The 16,173-nt window shown below is 55.5% G+C and overlaps 1 protein-coding gene across 4 annotated transcripts in view; it reads left to right on the forward strand.

Moving 5' to 3' along the window:
- NRG2 (neuregulin 2) overlaps positions 1 to 16,173 on the forward strand; it is a 187,515-nt gene that overhangs the window by 170,868 nt on the left and 474 nt on the right. The window contains exons 5-11 of one of the 4 annotated variants that reach the window (XR_015249619.1): positions 176 to 234; positions 4,700 to 4,723; positions 8,492 to 8,594; positions 10,961 to 11,084; positions 11,410 to 11,537; positions 12,361 to 12,588; positions 14,713 to 15,602. Coding sequence is in view for 3 of the 4 variants with exons in the window: in XM_025924119.2 (XP_025779904.2) it covers positions 176 to 234; positions 4,700 to 4,723; positions 8,492 to 8,594; positions 10,961 to 11,084; positions 11,410 to 11,537; positions 12,361 to 12,588; positions 14,713 to 15,466 (1,420 nt within the window). In the remaining variant the exon portion in view is untranslated. Of the gene's footprint in view, positions 1 to 175; positions 235 to 4,699; positions 4,724 to 8,491; positions 8,595 to 10,960; positions 11,085 to 11,409; positions 11,538 to 12,360; positions 12,589 to 14,712; positions 15,841 to 16,173 lie in introns of those variants that run through there. The other 3 variants (XM_025924119.2, XM_086702803.1, XM_086702801.1) reach the window with 3 other exon arrangements.

The raw sequence follows: 16,173 nt of genomic DNA on the forward strand, positions 1-16,173 counted from the left end.
AATCCTTGGGTTTAAAGTTCAGGGCTGCAGGTAAGGGGCAGAGTGGCAAGGCCAGTACAAGCGGTAACGGTGGCAAGGAACCCAGCTGGCATCGGCAGGAGCCCGTGCCGGGGTGTTGCAATGCCTGTGTCTTGCTATCCTGGCTCTCTCTTTCTGGTTTTCTTTCTTTTGGTAGGTGCCCTGTGGGATACACCGGGGACAGGTGTCAGCAGTTCGCAATGGTCAACTTCTCCAGTATGTCTCTTTCTTCTATTTCTTTTCCTCCCTGGTGACTGACAATCTCCCCACGCGAGAGGGACCGGGCCTTGCCTAGAGAGACTAGAGGGAGCCGCGGGGGAAGGGAGGGGGGTAGGGAGTGGTAGTGTCCTGGGCTCCTCTCAGTCGTCAGTGCTAACTAGAAGCCTGTTCGGAGGAGACGGATTTGCCCCCCTGCCACCCCCCACCCCGTCCCGACTCTTGGCTGGGCACTGTAACAGCCCCGGATTCTCTCTGTAAGCGTGGGGGGCTGCGCTCAGGCCTCCGCACCACTTCCGAGAGCGGACAGCCTGGCCAGCAATGGGGAAGCATGAGCGGGGCCCTCGCCTGCCTTTTAAAGCCTGTTGAGGATGTCAGGTGCTGATGGGGCCAGGCAATGAGTGTATGCACGTGTGTGCTGGTGCGTTTGCGAGAGACAAACAAGTTCTCAGCCTGTCTTTGGGTCTGGCCAGAGTTTGTTTTATTTGACTTGGGGCGATGGGGGAGAGTGGGGAAGGGGATGCTGAGGGAGAACAAGCCCCAGGGCACTGGTTTCCACAGAGGCCAGAGGCCAGAGACATTTATGCGGCTCAAGGATAGGGTGGGATGGGGGTTTGCTGCCTACTAAAAGAGGAAATGAGGATTCAAGGGATGATTGGTGATTCTCTCCAGGCCCTCTCTGGTCTGAGTCCCCATCCAGGACTCCATTCCCTTCCTTTCTTCCACTTGTGAGGCTGGAGCTTTCTGGTTTGCCTAGTTAGCTGGGAAAAAAAAAAAAAAAAAAATGTGAGCCCTGCAGCAGAAAGATGAGACCCTAATTATAGAGTGTTTTATTTGAGGCTGGGAACAATTTCTTCAAGCATCACCAGGTGGAGGCATAGCAGAGCAAAAAGCCCCCGGCCAGCTATGGACTCCATCTGGGGCCCACCAGTCTCTTGGCCTGCAAGGCAGGACACTGTCACCCATCCTTCAGAACATACTAGGCCCTTGCTCAGCCCACCCCACCTCCTCCTCTCCTAGGACAGCTGTATCCCATGAAGAATTAGGAACCAAAGTGATGGTGCCTGGGTGAGAGGCAGAGCTCCAGGAGAGGCCTAGAGCAGGACCCAGAGGGTCATTTAGGTAGCCCTTTGGAGAAAAGTGGTTTTTGACTTTGGGTTTCAGGGTAGAGAAACAAGTCTACCCAGTCCTCCTTAGGCCACAGCACAAAAGCCTAGAAATCATCACCTCCTTCTCCCTGCTAGAGCTTGGAAGCCATGACTTAAAGAGGAAAGTAGAGGCCGCAGGGAGGTGGGGGCTGGTCAGCCCAGACAGTCAACTGTCTTCACAGTGTGTGGGAGGCAGCACTCCCCCCAGGCCCCTCCGGCTGAAGGCCAGGGAGGAAGGCTATGGGGATAAGAGGAGAGCTGTGGGCAGGGCATGTGGTCCAGAATTCTCCAGAGCCCAGGCTCCAGGAAGAATTGCAGAGTCAGACCCAGCCCAACCTATGGAAGACCATAGGTCAGGAGGGGCCTCAGGAGGGAACAGAGCAGCCAGGCCAAGGCTAAGGACCAGGGGAAAGAGGCAATGGAGGACCTATTCCTATTCACCCTTAGGTCCAGAGCCTCCCTGGCTTACGGGACTGTTCTGGACAGGGAATCCCAGCCCGTCCCGAATCAGAGGAGCAGAGCCTCCAGAACTTGGCCATTGGCCAAGCTTCTCTGCCAGCTGGGCCGCTTCAGCTTTCAGCTCAGAGCTGCTTGAAGGGTCAGCAGGGCCTCAGGAGCCCAGAAAAAGTCTAGAAATGCTGCCACAGGCCTTTCTGCCTAGTGTCATCAGGATCATTGCTGTTACCTTTGCATGAAGGATTTCTAGTCTTCAAGCACTTTGCCCAGAGCACTTACGGCACTTATGGCATCAGATAATTATTGAAAAGGTAGCAGAAAATGCTACCTTTAAGTGTTCAGGCTTTGGATTCAGATAGATCTGAATAAAAATGCCAGCTGCTGAGCTCACTAGTTCTGGGGCCTCATTTAACCTCTCCGAGTTTGTTTTCTCATCTCTAAAATGGGGGTAGTAACATTTACACCTCGAGGGTTGCCGTCGAGGATGGGAGTGCAGTGCTCCCTACGAAGGCTTAGCAGAGAGCCGGCCGCTGTTGATGGAGAGCAGCTGAGTACCTCTTGCGGCTACAGCTGGTATGGGGTAGGAGGCAGGAGGTCCCCCACCAGTACCCTGGTGGCTGACTCCCAGCAAGCCCTGAGCAAGGGGTCTGCCTTTCTCCCTCTGCCCAGACAGCCTCTAGACCAGATTACCTTTTGCAGAGTCCATGGAAACAGAGCCTATGGCCACAATTGCATTCCTTCTTCCCCTGACAGCCACTCCATTTCCTGAGAGTCAAAACCTGCACATCGGTATACCCCCCAAGTGAAAGAACACACACATGTACCTACATACACACACACACACACGTAAGCACCTACTGACACGTGCTCAAACACACAAGCACACGCCTACACTCACACGCACAAACACATGAGCACGTGCTCTCATCAGGGGCCCGTGTCCTGGCCTCCCCGGCCAGGCCCCTGTAACTGTGTGTCATAAGATGTGTCCAGGATGAAGACTTTGTGTATCATCTGGTAAACCTGGCCCTGCTGGGAGTCCAGCATCGGGTTGCCATGGTTACTGGTCAATATGCAAATGTCTGCCCAATAGGACCTGTGACTCAATGGTGCCACTCTGTCCTGGCTGAGTGGCAGCCTATGAACATGATGACTGGGGGGCATCTTTGACAGGGGCAGACATAGCCACCGTCCCTTCAGAATCCATCCCCTGTGAGAGGAAAGCAGGGCTGCCTTCCCGGCAGTGACATCACCAGTCCTGTCAGCCACCGCTGACCCACCCAAAACCGTACTGGCCTTCAACTGAAAGGGGAGGTCAGTTAAGAGGCCCAGAAGCTGCTGCCGCCGCTATTACTTGGTTCCCAGAGCAGGGAAGCAGAAGAAAACTCGTCAAAGGCTTTGGGACCCAGCTCGCTACTCCAGGTGGTCAGTTCTCATGACTAAACCATTCAGGCCCAGAGACTCAATCAGCAGGAACAGAAAAGGACTTCCAGCTGATGGCCCCCATGCTCTCCTTCCCCTACAAGAGACGAGAACATCAGAACACAAGTTCACCCCCTCCCCGGATGTCGTGGCGCTGACTGTGCATGTGGGGAGGCCACGGACTGGGCCCCTTCATACACACTGAGCCTCCCGCTGTCCAGGCCTCTCATGTCTTCCTCTCACTGCATATAGACACTTTTGACAGATGAGGAAACAGAGACTAGACTTGCCCACGTGCACACAGCAAATTAGGGACAAAACTGAAACTCAGAGCCTGCAGACAGGCGCTGGCTACAGTAGAATGGTAGGTGAGCTTTTCAGAAACACTGTTGAGATTTCTGGGCTGCCACCCCACAGCCTGATCCCATCGGTCTGGATGATTCTGAGGTACGGCCGGGTAGCAGAGTTCCCAGAGCTCCAATGTGAACAGAGAAGACTCTAAGAGGTGGATAGGCCTGGTACACTTGGAGACACAGTGGGTCTGGGGCAGGGCTGACCCTTGGGCCCTTTGATCTCGATGGCGTGGGCGCCCACCTCACAGGGCTCTGAAAGCGCACCTGTACAACACGATCGACTTCAGAGTGCGACTGGCTCACCGTCTGACACGCGTGTTCCACAGGTGAACCCACCTGTCTCTTCCTAGAAGTTGCAGTTTGCTTTTCTAAGTGGTGAAATCAGGACCCGACCCCAAGGCCTAGGCCCTGTAGGCATCTAAGGTGTTGGAAGTGTCAAGATGTGGCAAGTGACCTGCTGGCTGGAGCCTCCTCCTGTCCCCACAAACTCAGGAGTCTTCATGCCCAGGCTCCCAGGAGACGGGCCTTTGGAGGCAGGACAGGGACAAGGACCAGTCTGGGCACCCCATGCCCTCGTTCTGAACAGAAAAAAGGGCCCGGTGAACGAGCTCAGGGCCGAGCAGGCGGTCTCCAGGAGGGGCGTGGGAGTGTGGAAGGCCTGGCCCTGGAGCTGGGGGCAGGGGGAAACAGGACTCCTCAGACCCCCACCCCCACTCACCTTTCCTCCCTGGGGACATCTGCCGACTGACTCTTGCGCCTCCGCCTCCCCATCAGGTACTAACCCCACAGCTCATCTCTAAAGAACCTGCCCTGCCTGCTGATCCTAACATTTCCTCTTTCCACCCCCCTCAGGGCTCCTGGGGACTGGGTGCCAGGGCAGGGGTTCAGGAGGCCGGGAGGGGACACCACTAACCTGCTTTCACCTCACAGGCTGGCTGCTGGTGTCTGAAGAATCCTGACCAACGTTTCTCTCTCTCTCTCTCTCTCTCTCTCTCTCTCTCCTGCCCTCCCCACTCCCCAATCTCTCTCTGTATCTCTCCCTCCATCCCCTCCCCTCTCTGACCCTGCTCTCTTCTGCACTGCCAGAGCATCTTGGATTTGAACTAAAGGGTACGAAGCTCTATGTGTCAGTCAGTGCCATCCACCCCAGCCCTCTCCACAACCTCTGACACCATGTGTGCTGGTTTCCTTTCCAAAAAACGGAAAAGGGATGATTCCAAAAATCTCCCCTGGCCCTCCCAAGATGTCCCATCATAAACTACGTTGATTTGGGGGAGACAAGAGAAGGGCAGAATAGGTGCCCCCAGTGTACAGCGGGGCCCCCTCGCCTGAGGCCTCACTGGGGGAGGAGCTTCCCAAGCTGATGCCCAAAGGGTTGGCCAGACAAGAGACAGGCCCCTGGAGAGCTGGTGTCCGGAAGCCATGAAATCCTGGCTTGGAGAGTTGTGCAGAGAGGCACCCTCTTTAATTTGACTTTAATTCTCCTTCCTTTTCCCACTTCCATCTCCACTGCTTTTCATTCTGCACCACGCTGGCAGCTAATAATGCCCATTTGTCTCTGCCCCCTGCCCCGTGTCTGTCTGCCAGGCTTTGCCATCTGCTTGAGGCTGTCATTCCCTTCATGATCCGTCTCCACAATGGTATGCGTGTTCGCCTGTGGGCCAGACGAGCAAGGGTCAAGGGTGAGCCGGCCTCCGGTGCTCACCCTCCTGCCCCCCCCCCCCCCCCCCCCCCCCCGCAGCTCAGAACCTTACCTCCCTCCCACTTCTTCCCTCTGGCCCCTGGGAGACACAATGAATGGAAAGGGACTTGGAGGCAGCGTTCTGTCCTCTCTCTGAGCTGGGAGGCTCCACCCAGGCTTAAATGGAGAGATGCAGGGACTCGGAGGGGTCAAGGCTTCAATGGGGTCAGACCTCAGAGGCGGTGCAGAGCCTGCAGTTCTGAAAAGGCTGTTCTTGAGGCAGGTCTGGAGAGGCCCCGCTTCCCTCACCACCCAGCCCCTATCAGCTCTCCTCAGAAGATAGAGCTAAAAGCCTGTGGAAGCGTGTGTGTCTATGTGCTGCTGGTGATGGGACGGGAGGAGAGGGGTGAGTCTGCGTGTGACGGTGCACGACACGAACCTGCAGGGGTGTGTGTGTTGTTGGGGGGGGGGACGTCACACACCTTGTTAGGTCTCTCTGTGCAGGATGTGAGTGCACAGAGGCACACAGCAGGGCGTCTTTGCGTTGAGGGCTGAGTGCTGTGCAGGTGGAACTGGGGGGGTGCGGAGGTGAGTGTGCACGTGTGCGAATAAATGCCTGTGTCTGTAATGGCGGTCTGTATGTCCATTCGTGCACCAACTCGACAGACATCTACTGAACCCCAGAATTTGCCAACTCTGGTGATCTGGCATGCAGAGTCCCTGCCTTCCTGGCATTCAAATTCACAGTATGAGACACGCAACAAACAGGAAAGATAGCAGGTGGTGGTAAGTGCCCTACTGAAAATAAAAGAAGGTGATGGCAGGGTGCCAAGCTGGAGACAGAGTTACTTTAGCTAAGTGGCCAGGAAAGGCTGATGCGATGAGGTAGCATCTGCGCTAAAACCTGATAAAAAGTAGCCAGCCCTGCAAACAACTGGAGGAGGGTGTTGGAGGCAAGTTAGGGAGGGTGTGGTTGGAGTGGGCTTGCCTTGCTCAGTGGACAGAAGGAATGGCAGCGACTTTGGTCACAGAAGACATGGGGACTGAACCAATGACGAGATGTAAAAGGAGGGCTGAGATGGTAACCCAGGCCTCCTAGGCCATGGCAGGTCTTTGGGTTGTATTCGAATCGCAGGGGGCGGCCATTGTGAGTTTGAAGCCAAGGAGTAAACGATCTGCAGGCTTGGGGGCAGAGAATAGACTGGGTTGGGAGACAGGCTGGGGAGCAGTGGAAGCAAGGAAGCCTGTCAGAAGGTGACCTGCTATCCAGGTGAGAGATAACACCATCCTGGACTGAGCTAGAAGCAGTGGAAGTGGCCAAACCCAGAATCTACTTGGGAGGCAGAGCTGAGACTTGCTGAAGGACTAGGTATCAGAGCAGGCGGGGAGAAAGGAGTCATCAGCAGTGATGCCAAGTTCAGGGCCTGAGCAGTAGGGGAGGTGGTGCGACCACTGACGACATGGGAAGGGCCAGGAGCAGGTATGGAAAGAGGCTGGGGAATCAGCACTTCTGTTTGGCCGTGGCCCTTGGGTAGAGCAGTCTGGAGCTCAGGCAGAAGTCAGAGCAGGAGATACAAATTTGAGAGTCCCCTGCATACAGATGGTATTTAAAGTCTGAGCTGGGTGAGATCATGAGGGGAGAGAGGGCACGTGGAGGAAGGAAAGAAGCCTGAGAGCTCTGGGCCCTTCTACCTTGCAGGCCACATAGAAGAGTAGGAAGCAGCAACTGAACAGGTCAGCCGGTGAAAGAGGACGACACCCAGGAAAGAAGAGCCATCCAGGGGGAGTGGGCGCAACAGGGGGAGTGAGCCGAGAGGGAAGCAAATGACCACAGGACTTGGAAGTGGGTAGTTGTTGGTGGCCATGACCAGAGTGGTCTCCGAGGAATGACAGAGACAGATGCCCCACTGGAGAGGACTGGGAGTGGGCAGGGATGAGAACCAGAAGCAGGATATGGACCACAGAGCCCAGAGATGGGGGGCCAGGGTGGAGGGTTAAGACTGCATGAGTGTGTGTGTGTGTGTGTGTGTGTGTGTGTGTGTGTGTATGTGTGCACGCGCACACACACTTCTCTAGACACGTATGAGTGTATCTTTGTGAAGGGATCTGTGTGCAGATAGCCAGAGCCCTAAAGGTATGTGTGTCTAGAGGGTTTGTACTCGCAGTTTTTGCTGGTTGGTGTACACAGGAGGGGCTGCAAGTCCAAGGACTTCAGGACATTTCCCAGGGCTCTACCACGGTGCTGGGGTCTAGCCTCCACCTATCCCTGTGCTGGGGGGAGGGGGCCATGTGGAGGGGCCAGCTGGCAGGTACAGGTGGGGGCAGGGGATGCCTAGGCTGCTGCTGTCACCTTTTTCCTTTTCTTCCTCCTGGTTTTCTCTGCTCTAGACGGGCAAGAGTTGCCCCACCAAGAAGTAGGAGGTGGAAGGGATGGCTGGTTCTTTTTGAGACCCAGCCTAGCTCAACCCCTCAGAAAGGGTGGCGGCTGCTCCTTGAGCACAAGAACTTTCCTAGGCACCAAGGGCTATGCTGCCATTCGTGGGTTTCTCGAAAGCAAAGGGAAGGGCTGGTATGGGCCAGGGCCACATGCTATCCAGGGTGCAGGAACAAATCAAGGCCTTTTTCTCTATGCCCTCCTCCATGGGCCTGGTCTGCTCTGTCCCTGCTCCTGGCGTCCCTCCTAAGTCCAGCCTCTGGGTCTGATGTCCTGTCTGACGTCCTTGCCTTTCTTAGCAAAGCAGAAATGGCAAGCCAGCTCTGCCGAGAGTCTACATGTTCACTGCCATGAAGAACAGCTCTCCCCAACCCATCCAGGCTCTTTGAAGCCATCAGGCCATAGTGGAGCAGGGCAAGGTTGCTGGCCAAGCCGGGTTGCCCTCGCCTGTGGCCTTTGGAATTTCACCTCCATCCCACCCACCCCCACCCCCTGCATTTTCCATTCATGTGCTCTGGGCAGGGTGTAGGGTTTGGGAAGGTGAATTCAGTCACTTGTGAGCAGATCACATGTGGGAGGATTTAGGGGCAACAGAAAGCAATCCAGAAGGGAGGGAAGGAGGAGATGCAAAGGAGCTGGGAGGCCCTGAGCTGGAGGGAGCCCAAAGCTTTGGGGGCAGGTGGGGGTGGGTTCTTTGCACCACTTTCCCCTTGGATCTGCCTCCTGCCCTGCCCCCTCACATCCTCTTCTTCTGCCTCTGCAGAAGCCGAGGAGCTGTACCAGAAGAGGGTCCTGACTATCACCGGTATCTGCGTGGCTCTGCTGGTCGTGGGCATTGTCTGCGTGGTCGCCTACTGCAAGACTAAGTGAGTGTCAGACACTCAGGCCTGCAGTAGGCCAACTAGGGATGGGCCTCCAGGACTGCTTTTGTGAAAACAGTCTCTCTCCACCCCCCGCCCTCCCACACACACCCTCCCCATGTCTGGCCTGGCCACCCCCTTATACCCCAACTGCCCCTTCAGGGGCCTCTGCAGCTGGTGTGGAGAGGAAGGGCTGGGCCAAGAAGCAGGAGCAGAGGGTAGGAGGGACAGGCCCCAGAGGAATGAACAAGAATTATTGTGAGCACGAGTGTTGGAAGAAGACAGATCTGGGTTTGAATTCAGCTCTCCCATTTACCATGACCCTGAGTAAATTGACGGATCTCTCGGAGTCCTCATCTGTAAAGCGGGAGTGATCCTAGTATGTACCTCAGACGACACTGTGAAGGGGCATCTGCCTTATCAAGTAGGCTGGTGCTGGAGCAGTGTTGGGAGTGAGGAAGCACAGAAAAGAAGGCTGCATTCCCAGTGGAGAAAGAGACCTTGGGACATACTGCCTCGTCTCACTTGGGAGCGGGCCAGGCCAGAGCCCAGAGAAGATGAGGCCGGGTCACTTCTGGGCAGAGGAAAGATGGGGCAGAACTTTAGAGCAAGGGGAAGAAAGGTGCAGAAAGGGTGCTGCCAGTTCCTGTACAAGAGTGCAGGCTGACAGACAAATGTGGGAAAGGGTCAGCTGTGTTCCTAGAGCACGAGCAGCCCAGACTAGTTGGGAGTAATTCTGGGGTCAAGGAAAAGGCATGAGTCTAAAAAGACAGCTGGAACCTAGATAGTACCATAGGGCATTGAATCCCAAGCTAGGAAGCCTGGGTTTATTCTGTAAATGATAGGGAGCTAATGAAAATTGTAGAGTGATGTAGTGCAGAGAAAATGATAGGTTTGTCCCATCCATTCTTATCCAGAAAGCAAGGTCTGGGCATAGCCACCATTGAGTGTACTGAGTCCCGTGGTCTTGACCCCTGCTACGCCAATCTATGGGATCTAAGGCCCTGCCGGCCTTGGGATTTGGGGCTCAAGGATCCCCGAGGAGACTGGGCCCAGGTAGGAAAAATGAGGTCAAGAACTAGTGGAAAAGCAAGCCCCTATTCTAACCTCATTCATTTCTTCAGCAAACTTTCATTCACTGCCTGCTAGATACCAGGCCCTGCACCAGGCCCATGGCCAGTGCTCTAAGCAAGATGTCCAGTGTGGTAAGATACATTGCAGGGGTGCCTAACTTTGGCTGGAAGGCAAGAAGGGTTTCTCTGAGGAAGCAGCATTTAGGCTGAGCCTAAGAGAAGAGCAGGAGTTAGCAGGTGAAGAAGAGGCAGAGAGTGTGCTCCATTGGGATGTAACAGTATGTGCAGAGGTCCAAAGGGTAGAGAGGGCAGCATGGTGGGGGATCAGAAATAAGCCCCCCAAGGATACAGCAAGCTAGGGCAGTGAGAGGGCACTGAGAGAGGGCCAGCGATGGGTTTTGTTGTTTTTGGTTTTTAATGTTTATTTTTGAGGGAGAGCATGAGCATGAGCAGGGGAGCACAGAGGCTCTGAGGCAGGCTTTGTGCTGACAGCAGAGAGCCCAATGCAGGATCTGAACTCACGAACCATGAGATCATGACCTGAGCCCAAGTCGGACGCTTAACCGACTGAGCCGCCCAGGCACCCCCAATGAAGGGTTTTAAATGGGAGTGACATGATTAGACTTGTTGATTACAGAACAAATGTGTTGGGCACTTAATATGGCCAATGTAAAGTAGTCCCACAGGCCCCTGACCATAGCACCATGTTTTATTTTTCTCATTGCATTTTACTGAAAGTATCTTGTTTATTAATTTGTTTATGTGTTTATTATCTGCCTCCCCTACTGGCCTGCCAGCCCCACGAGGGTAGGGATTGTGTCTGCTATGTGTCTGGCACATAGCAAAAACCCAAGAAAGAGCAAATGAATGAATGAACAGGTGGGTGGGTGGGTGGGCCAGTGCCTGAATATTTTATCTGCTCTTAATTCTCAGGTGACTTTGGGATGGGTAAATGGTCACCCCACTTTAAGATGAGGAAAGTGAACCATGGAGAGTTTAAGTAACTGGCCCAGGATTACATAGCTAGGATGTAGTAGAGCCAAAGCTCTCTCAGCAGAGCCAAAGCTCAGAACCACTATGCTCAGGTCCTGCTGAATTCAAGCTCGTGGTGATAGTGGAGGAGGCAGACCAGCAGGGGGTCCTGGCTGAGAGCAGGCTGAGCACAGGGAACAGCGGTAGCAGGAGACTGCCCCAGCATCCAGGGCAGAGGTAGAAGAGTTCCCCTGGAGGGACAGCTAGGGAATTTCATACATTGTATGGGGGGGGGGGGGGTGGCTAACACACCCTTCTCCTATACAGAAAGCAGCGGAAGCAGATGCACAATCACCTCCGGCAGAACATGTGCCCAGCCCACCAGAATCGGAGCTTGGCCAACGGGCCCAGCCACCCCCGGCTGGACCCTGAGGAGATCCAGATGGCAGATGTGAGTGGTATTACCAGAACCCCTTCACTGTACTGCCAGCCTTTGTCACGTGCCCTGCAAGGAAGGGCGGGGGCAGCAGCCAGCCCATCCCATGCTCAGCCTTGCCCGCTAGCCTCGCCTAGCCTCACCAGAATGACTGGCCTCGCTTTGCCCACTTCCTTAAGGGGTTGATTTGCTGGGGCCACCGCTGCCCTAACATCAAGTCACTTATCCAGTGGACCACTCCCCAACCTGAAGCTTAGTGCTTCACTTCCCCATCCCCACCCGGAAGGAGGGCTGACCCACTCACTCGTCACTAACTCCCGCCCAACTGTGTCTGTTGCAGTATATCTCCAAGAATGTGCCAGCCACAGACCATGTCATCCGGAGGGAAACGGAGACCACCTTCTCTGGGAGCCACTCCTGTTCTCCTTCTCACCACTGTTCCACAGCCACACCCACCTCCAGCCACAGGTGGGCACCACCCAGGCCCACAGAGATTTGCAGACTCCTGTATGCACACCCACAGAAAGCACTAACACATATGCCCGGAGACACACAAAGAAACCTCCCAGCCAGGCTATGCCCTGTACTGAGGGTCCCTCTGAGTCAAGGGATATAGGTAAAGGACTTCAGACCGGAACCCACCACCAAACATTCATCCATCCTCAGGGGACCAGATTCCCTTTTCCAGTCTAAACCAGCCCCAGAGGAACAACAGCATCACTGGGCTCCCGCCTAACACGTAGTTTTGGTTGGACCTCATTAGCACCACATTATCTGGCATAAAATGCCTCCTCATCCAAACACCCAGACCTATTAGATGCTCTCTCCTGAGTTTGCTTTTACGAACCTAGTCCACCTTAGCCTCCTTTTCTTTGTTCACCCAAGCACAAAGGTTCATACAGCTCAATAACATGGTTGGCCTCCTTCTTCCCTGGGGAACAGCATGGAATAGGCCGGGCCCCCATGTATTGGCCACTAGGGCTGCGCTCCTGACATAAGAGGCTAAGGATCATGGGAGTGGACCCGGGGCCCCGGGCTGAGGCTAGGGGGAGGTTGGTTGTACAAAGGAAAAGAAAAGGCTTACACCTGTTGGGGCTCACCCATCCACAGGACCCTAGCCCTCCTTTTCCCTCCATCATACTACATGTCAACTCAGAGCGGAGAAGGGCATTGAGCTGAGGGTGCCTGAAATGAAATGGAGAACCGGGGGGCGGGGGGACCTGGGACCACACCTGTTAGGCTGTCCTGCCCCTTCCTGATCCCCCACCTCACCTCCACCTGGCTTCTCTAGGCATGAGAGCCACACGTGGAGCCTGGAACGTTCTGAAAGCCTGACCTCTGACTCCCAGTCGGGCATCATGCTGTCATCAGTGGGCACCAGCAAGTGCAACAGCCCAGCGTGTGTGGAGGCCCGGGCACGGCGGGCAGCGGCCTACAGCCTGGAGGAGCGGCGCAGGGCTGCCGTGCCACCTTACCACGACTCCGTAGACTCTCTGCGTGACTCCCCACATAGCGAGAGGTCAGTTCCTATCTTGTGTCCTGTGCCCCACCTTGGCCAGAGGACTGGCACCAATGACCCAGGGCCGACCCTTAGGGCACCTCAGAGACACTCCAAAAATTCCCATGTCCATTTTTCAGACGGGCAAGCAAGGTCCCTGAAAGGGGGAATGATCTGCTCAGGGTGCATGTTAATGACAGACTGGGACTGAGTTTGAGCCAGTGGACCCTGGTGTGGAGTGACCATCTAATTTAATTGTCCTACTGGGACACTTTTCAAAGTTGAAGAGGATGCTATAATTGCACTAGAACATCAGGAACAAACAGTGGCTGTTCTGGACAAGCCAGAACATATGGTAGCCCTACCCTGGTGTCACCTAGAGGCCCCATGTCCCAGTGGGAACAGAAAGACACCAAGATCGAGCAGACTGAAGGGTGGGAGGGGAGGCTGTCTGCAAAGAGAATGACCAGGGCAGGCTGGGCATGAGCCAAGAAGGACTGCAGGCCCTGGCAGTATCAGCAACAAGGCCCAGGGATCAAGACACCATTGGGTTTCCGAGCAGTGGCTGCACTGAGAACCAGGAAACTCCCCTTCTTCCCTGACTCCAAGCCAGGAGTCATAGGAGGCCAGTCCTCTACGTTGCTCAGCCCTCCAGTGGCCCTTAGCAAGTGGGGTCTGTGGGAGGAGAGTAGAGGAAGGTGCATAGTACTGGGAACTCCAGGCTGGAGTGGAGGGAGAGGAAATGTTCTCTGGCTCTAACTTCACCTACTCCCTGCCAGCCCTCACTGAGCAGCCTGCCTGGGGGTCCAGAGACGGTCCATCTTGTTTTTGCTACTGAGAAGCTCCCAGCCATAGACACAAACCACTGAAACTCACAGCGTCCTATGGAACGTGCTAAGCACAGGACATCCCAGCAGGACAGACAGACCCAGCCTAACTGCAGACTCTAGGAGGCAGCCAGGTTTTCCATACCCAACCTTTTAAAGCCCAGCTCCACCACCTATGTGATTTGCAGCAGGTTGATCACCTGTGCCTTGTTTCCTCAGCTGTGGAACATGAAAAACAATACCTATCATGCATGGTTCTTGCGAAGGCCATCAGAGATCATGTGCACAAAGCTCTCTGACTCCTACTTGGCTACACTAGGTTGTTATCAATCATTATCAATAGCAATAGAACTTCTTACTGGTTGGGAGGCAGAGAGACAGGGAGAGCTTTCCAGGCAAGGGAGTACCTTGAGCTGTACTAGCAGAGGCACTTAAGAACATTGCTAGTGAGTGAGATGCCCAGAGCAGGGTGAGATGTAGGGAGAATGGAGCTGGGCCTGAACAGGTAGACTGGGGCCAGGTAGATGGCTGATGGCCCTGGGGCAGGAAGGGCCTCCTTAAGCAAAACTGACTTTAAAAGATTGCTTTGGAAACTGCATACAGTGGAGGAGAGACCCTGGAGTGGGGGAATAACCAGAGTGAACAATTAGGCCCAGGTCGAGGTAGAGCAGGGCAAAGGGTGTGTTCCAGGAGGTGGGGTATGGTGGTTAACTGGATGTCCATGTGGGAGAGGGAAGTCAGACGATCCAGAAAGAGAGTAATAAGGGCTCTGGAGAGCAGGGAAGCATAAGTCCTGGTTCTGCCTGGCATCGGTTCAAATCCCAGCCCTACTACTTCCCGGTTGTGTGAACCTTGAGCAAGTCACTTAAATGTTCGGAGTCTCAGTTTTCTCATGTGTGGTATGGGACTAAAGTCAGGGTCTTACAGAATTACCGTATTAGATGAAATGGTGCATGTAAAATGCCCCAATCTGAGCCTGACCCAAAGTAACAGTTCAAGAATATTGGTGACTGTGTGCATCCCTCACACCAAAAGGACCGTTCACGTTGGAGCATCAGGCAGGCAGTGGCACCGGCACATGCCATGTGATACGTTTATGGAATCATTCCAACAACAGCCTGGAATGAGCACTGTGGTTATCCCCTCTTAACACATAAGGAAACCGAGCCTGGGGGAGGTTAAGTAAATTGCTTAAGGTCACTGAGGACTGCCACCATCATTCGGGCGGGCGGGATCCCAGGCACTACCAGTGGTCCACCTCTTCCACCGCAACCCATAACCCGTAACCCCCAGCCCACGCCTCTGCATCTCTCCGCAGGTACGTGTCGGCACTGACCACGCCCGCGCGCCTTTCTCCAGTGGACTTCCACTACTCGCTGGCCACGCAGGTGCCGACTTTTGAGATCACGTCCCCCAACTCCGCTCACGCAGTGTCGCTGCCGCCGGCCGCACCCATCAGCTACCGCCTGGCGGAGCAGCAGCCGCTTCTGCGGCAGCCGGCGCCCCCTGGCCCCGGGCCGGGACCCGGCGCGGACATGCAGCGCAGCTACGACAGCTACTACTACCCCGCGGCGGGGCCCGGGCCGCGGCGCGGGGCCTGCGCGCTGGGCGGCAGCCTGGGCAGCCTGCCCGCCAGCCCCTTCCGCATCCCGGAGGACGACGAGTACGAGACCACGCAGGAGTGCGCGCCCCCTCCCCCACCGCGGCCGCGCGCCCGCGGCGCGTCCCGCAGGACGTCGGCGGGGCCCCGGCGCTGGCGCCGCTCGCGCCTCAACGGGCTGGCGGCGCAGCGCGCACGCGCGGCGCGGGACTCGCTGTCGCTGAGCAGCGGCTCGGGTGGCGGCTCGGCCTCAGGCTCGGACGACGACGCGGACGGTGCGCTGGCGGCCGAGAGTACGCCTTTCCTCGGCCTGCGCGCGGCGCACGATGCGCTGCGCTCGGACTCGCCGCCGCTGTGCCCGGCGGCCGACAGCAGGACTTACTACTCCCTGGACAGCCACAGCACGCGGGCCAGCAGCAGACACAGCCGCGGGCCCCCCCCGCGGGGCAAGCAGGACTCGGCGCCCCTCTAGGGGCCCCCGCCGCCCCGCCGCCCCCCTCCGCCTCGCCTGCCCCACTGTCTTTACGGAGAACAGAGACCACCGCCTGGAGAGAGAAAGGAGGAAAAAAAGAAATAAAAATATTTTTATTTTCTATAAAAGGAAAAAGGTATAACAAAATGTTTTATTTTCATTTTAGCAAAAATTGTCTTATAATACTAGCTAACGGCAAAGACGTTTTTATAGGGAAACTATTTATATGTAACATCCTGATTTACAGCTTCGGAAAAAAAAAAAAGAAACAACAAAAAAAAAGAGAGATGGGCCAATTTTTTGACTCTTTAATAGAAACCTATATTGTGGTGCCTTTTGCTGTACGCTAATCTGGAGCTCCTGGAGAGAAGTCTGGGTTGTGGGGTGGGGTGGGGCTGAGGGGACTGTAGGATCCCCAGCTGGCAGGGGTGAGAGGAAGCCGGCAAAGAAAAGACTGCTGGGTGCTAGTGGGGGCAAGGGTGGGGGCTGGGAGGGGATCCGCCCTGAAGAAGAAAATGAGGACAGGAGTAGCTTTGCCCTCAGGCAAGATCTTCAGGCCCCTGACACCCTGAGGAGAAGGCGAGGAGAAGGTGGGGATCCTAGGCTTGGAGCTAGAGTTGGGGTCAGGTAACTTTTGGGGGGGGAGACTTGAGGCCCAGCGACAGCAACCAGAATGGGGAGGGGGCCACCCTGCTCCTCATAGCTGC

This window comes from Puma concolor, chromosome A1, assembly GCF_028749965.1.
Source record: "Puma concolor isolate L17-30 chromosome A1, mPumCon1.1.hap2, whole genome shotgun sequence".
NCBI classification, from domain to species: domain Eukaryota; kingdom Metazoa; phylum Chordata; class Mammalia; order Carnivora; family Felidae; genus Puma; species Puma concolor.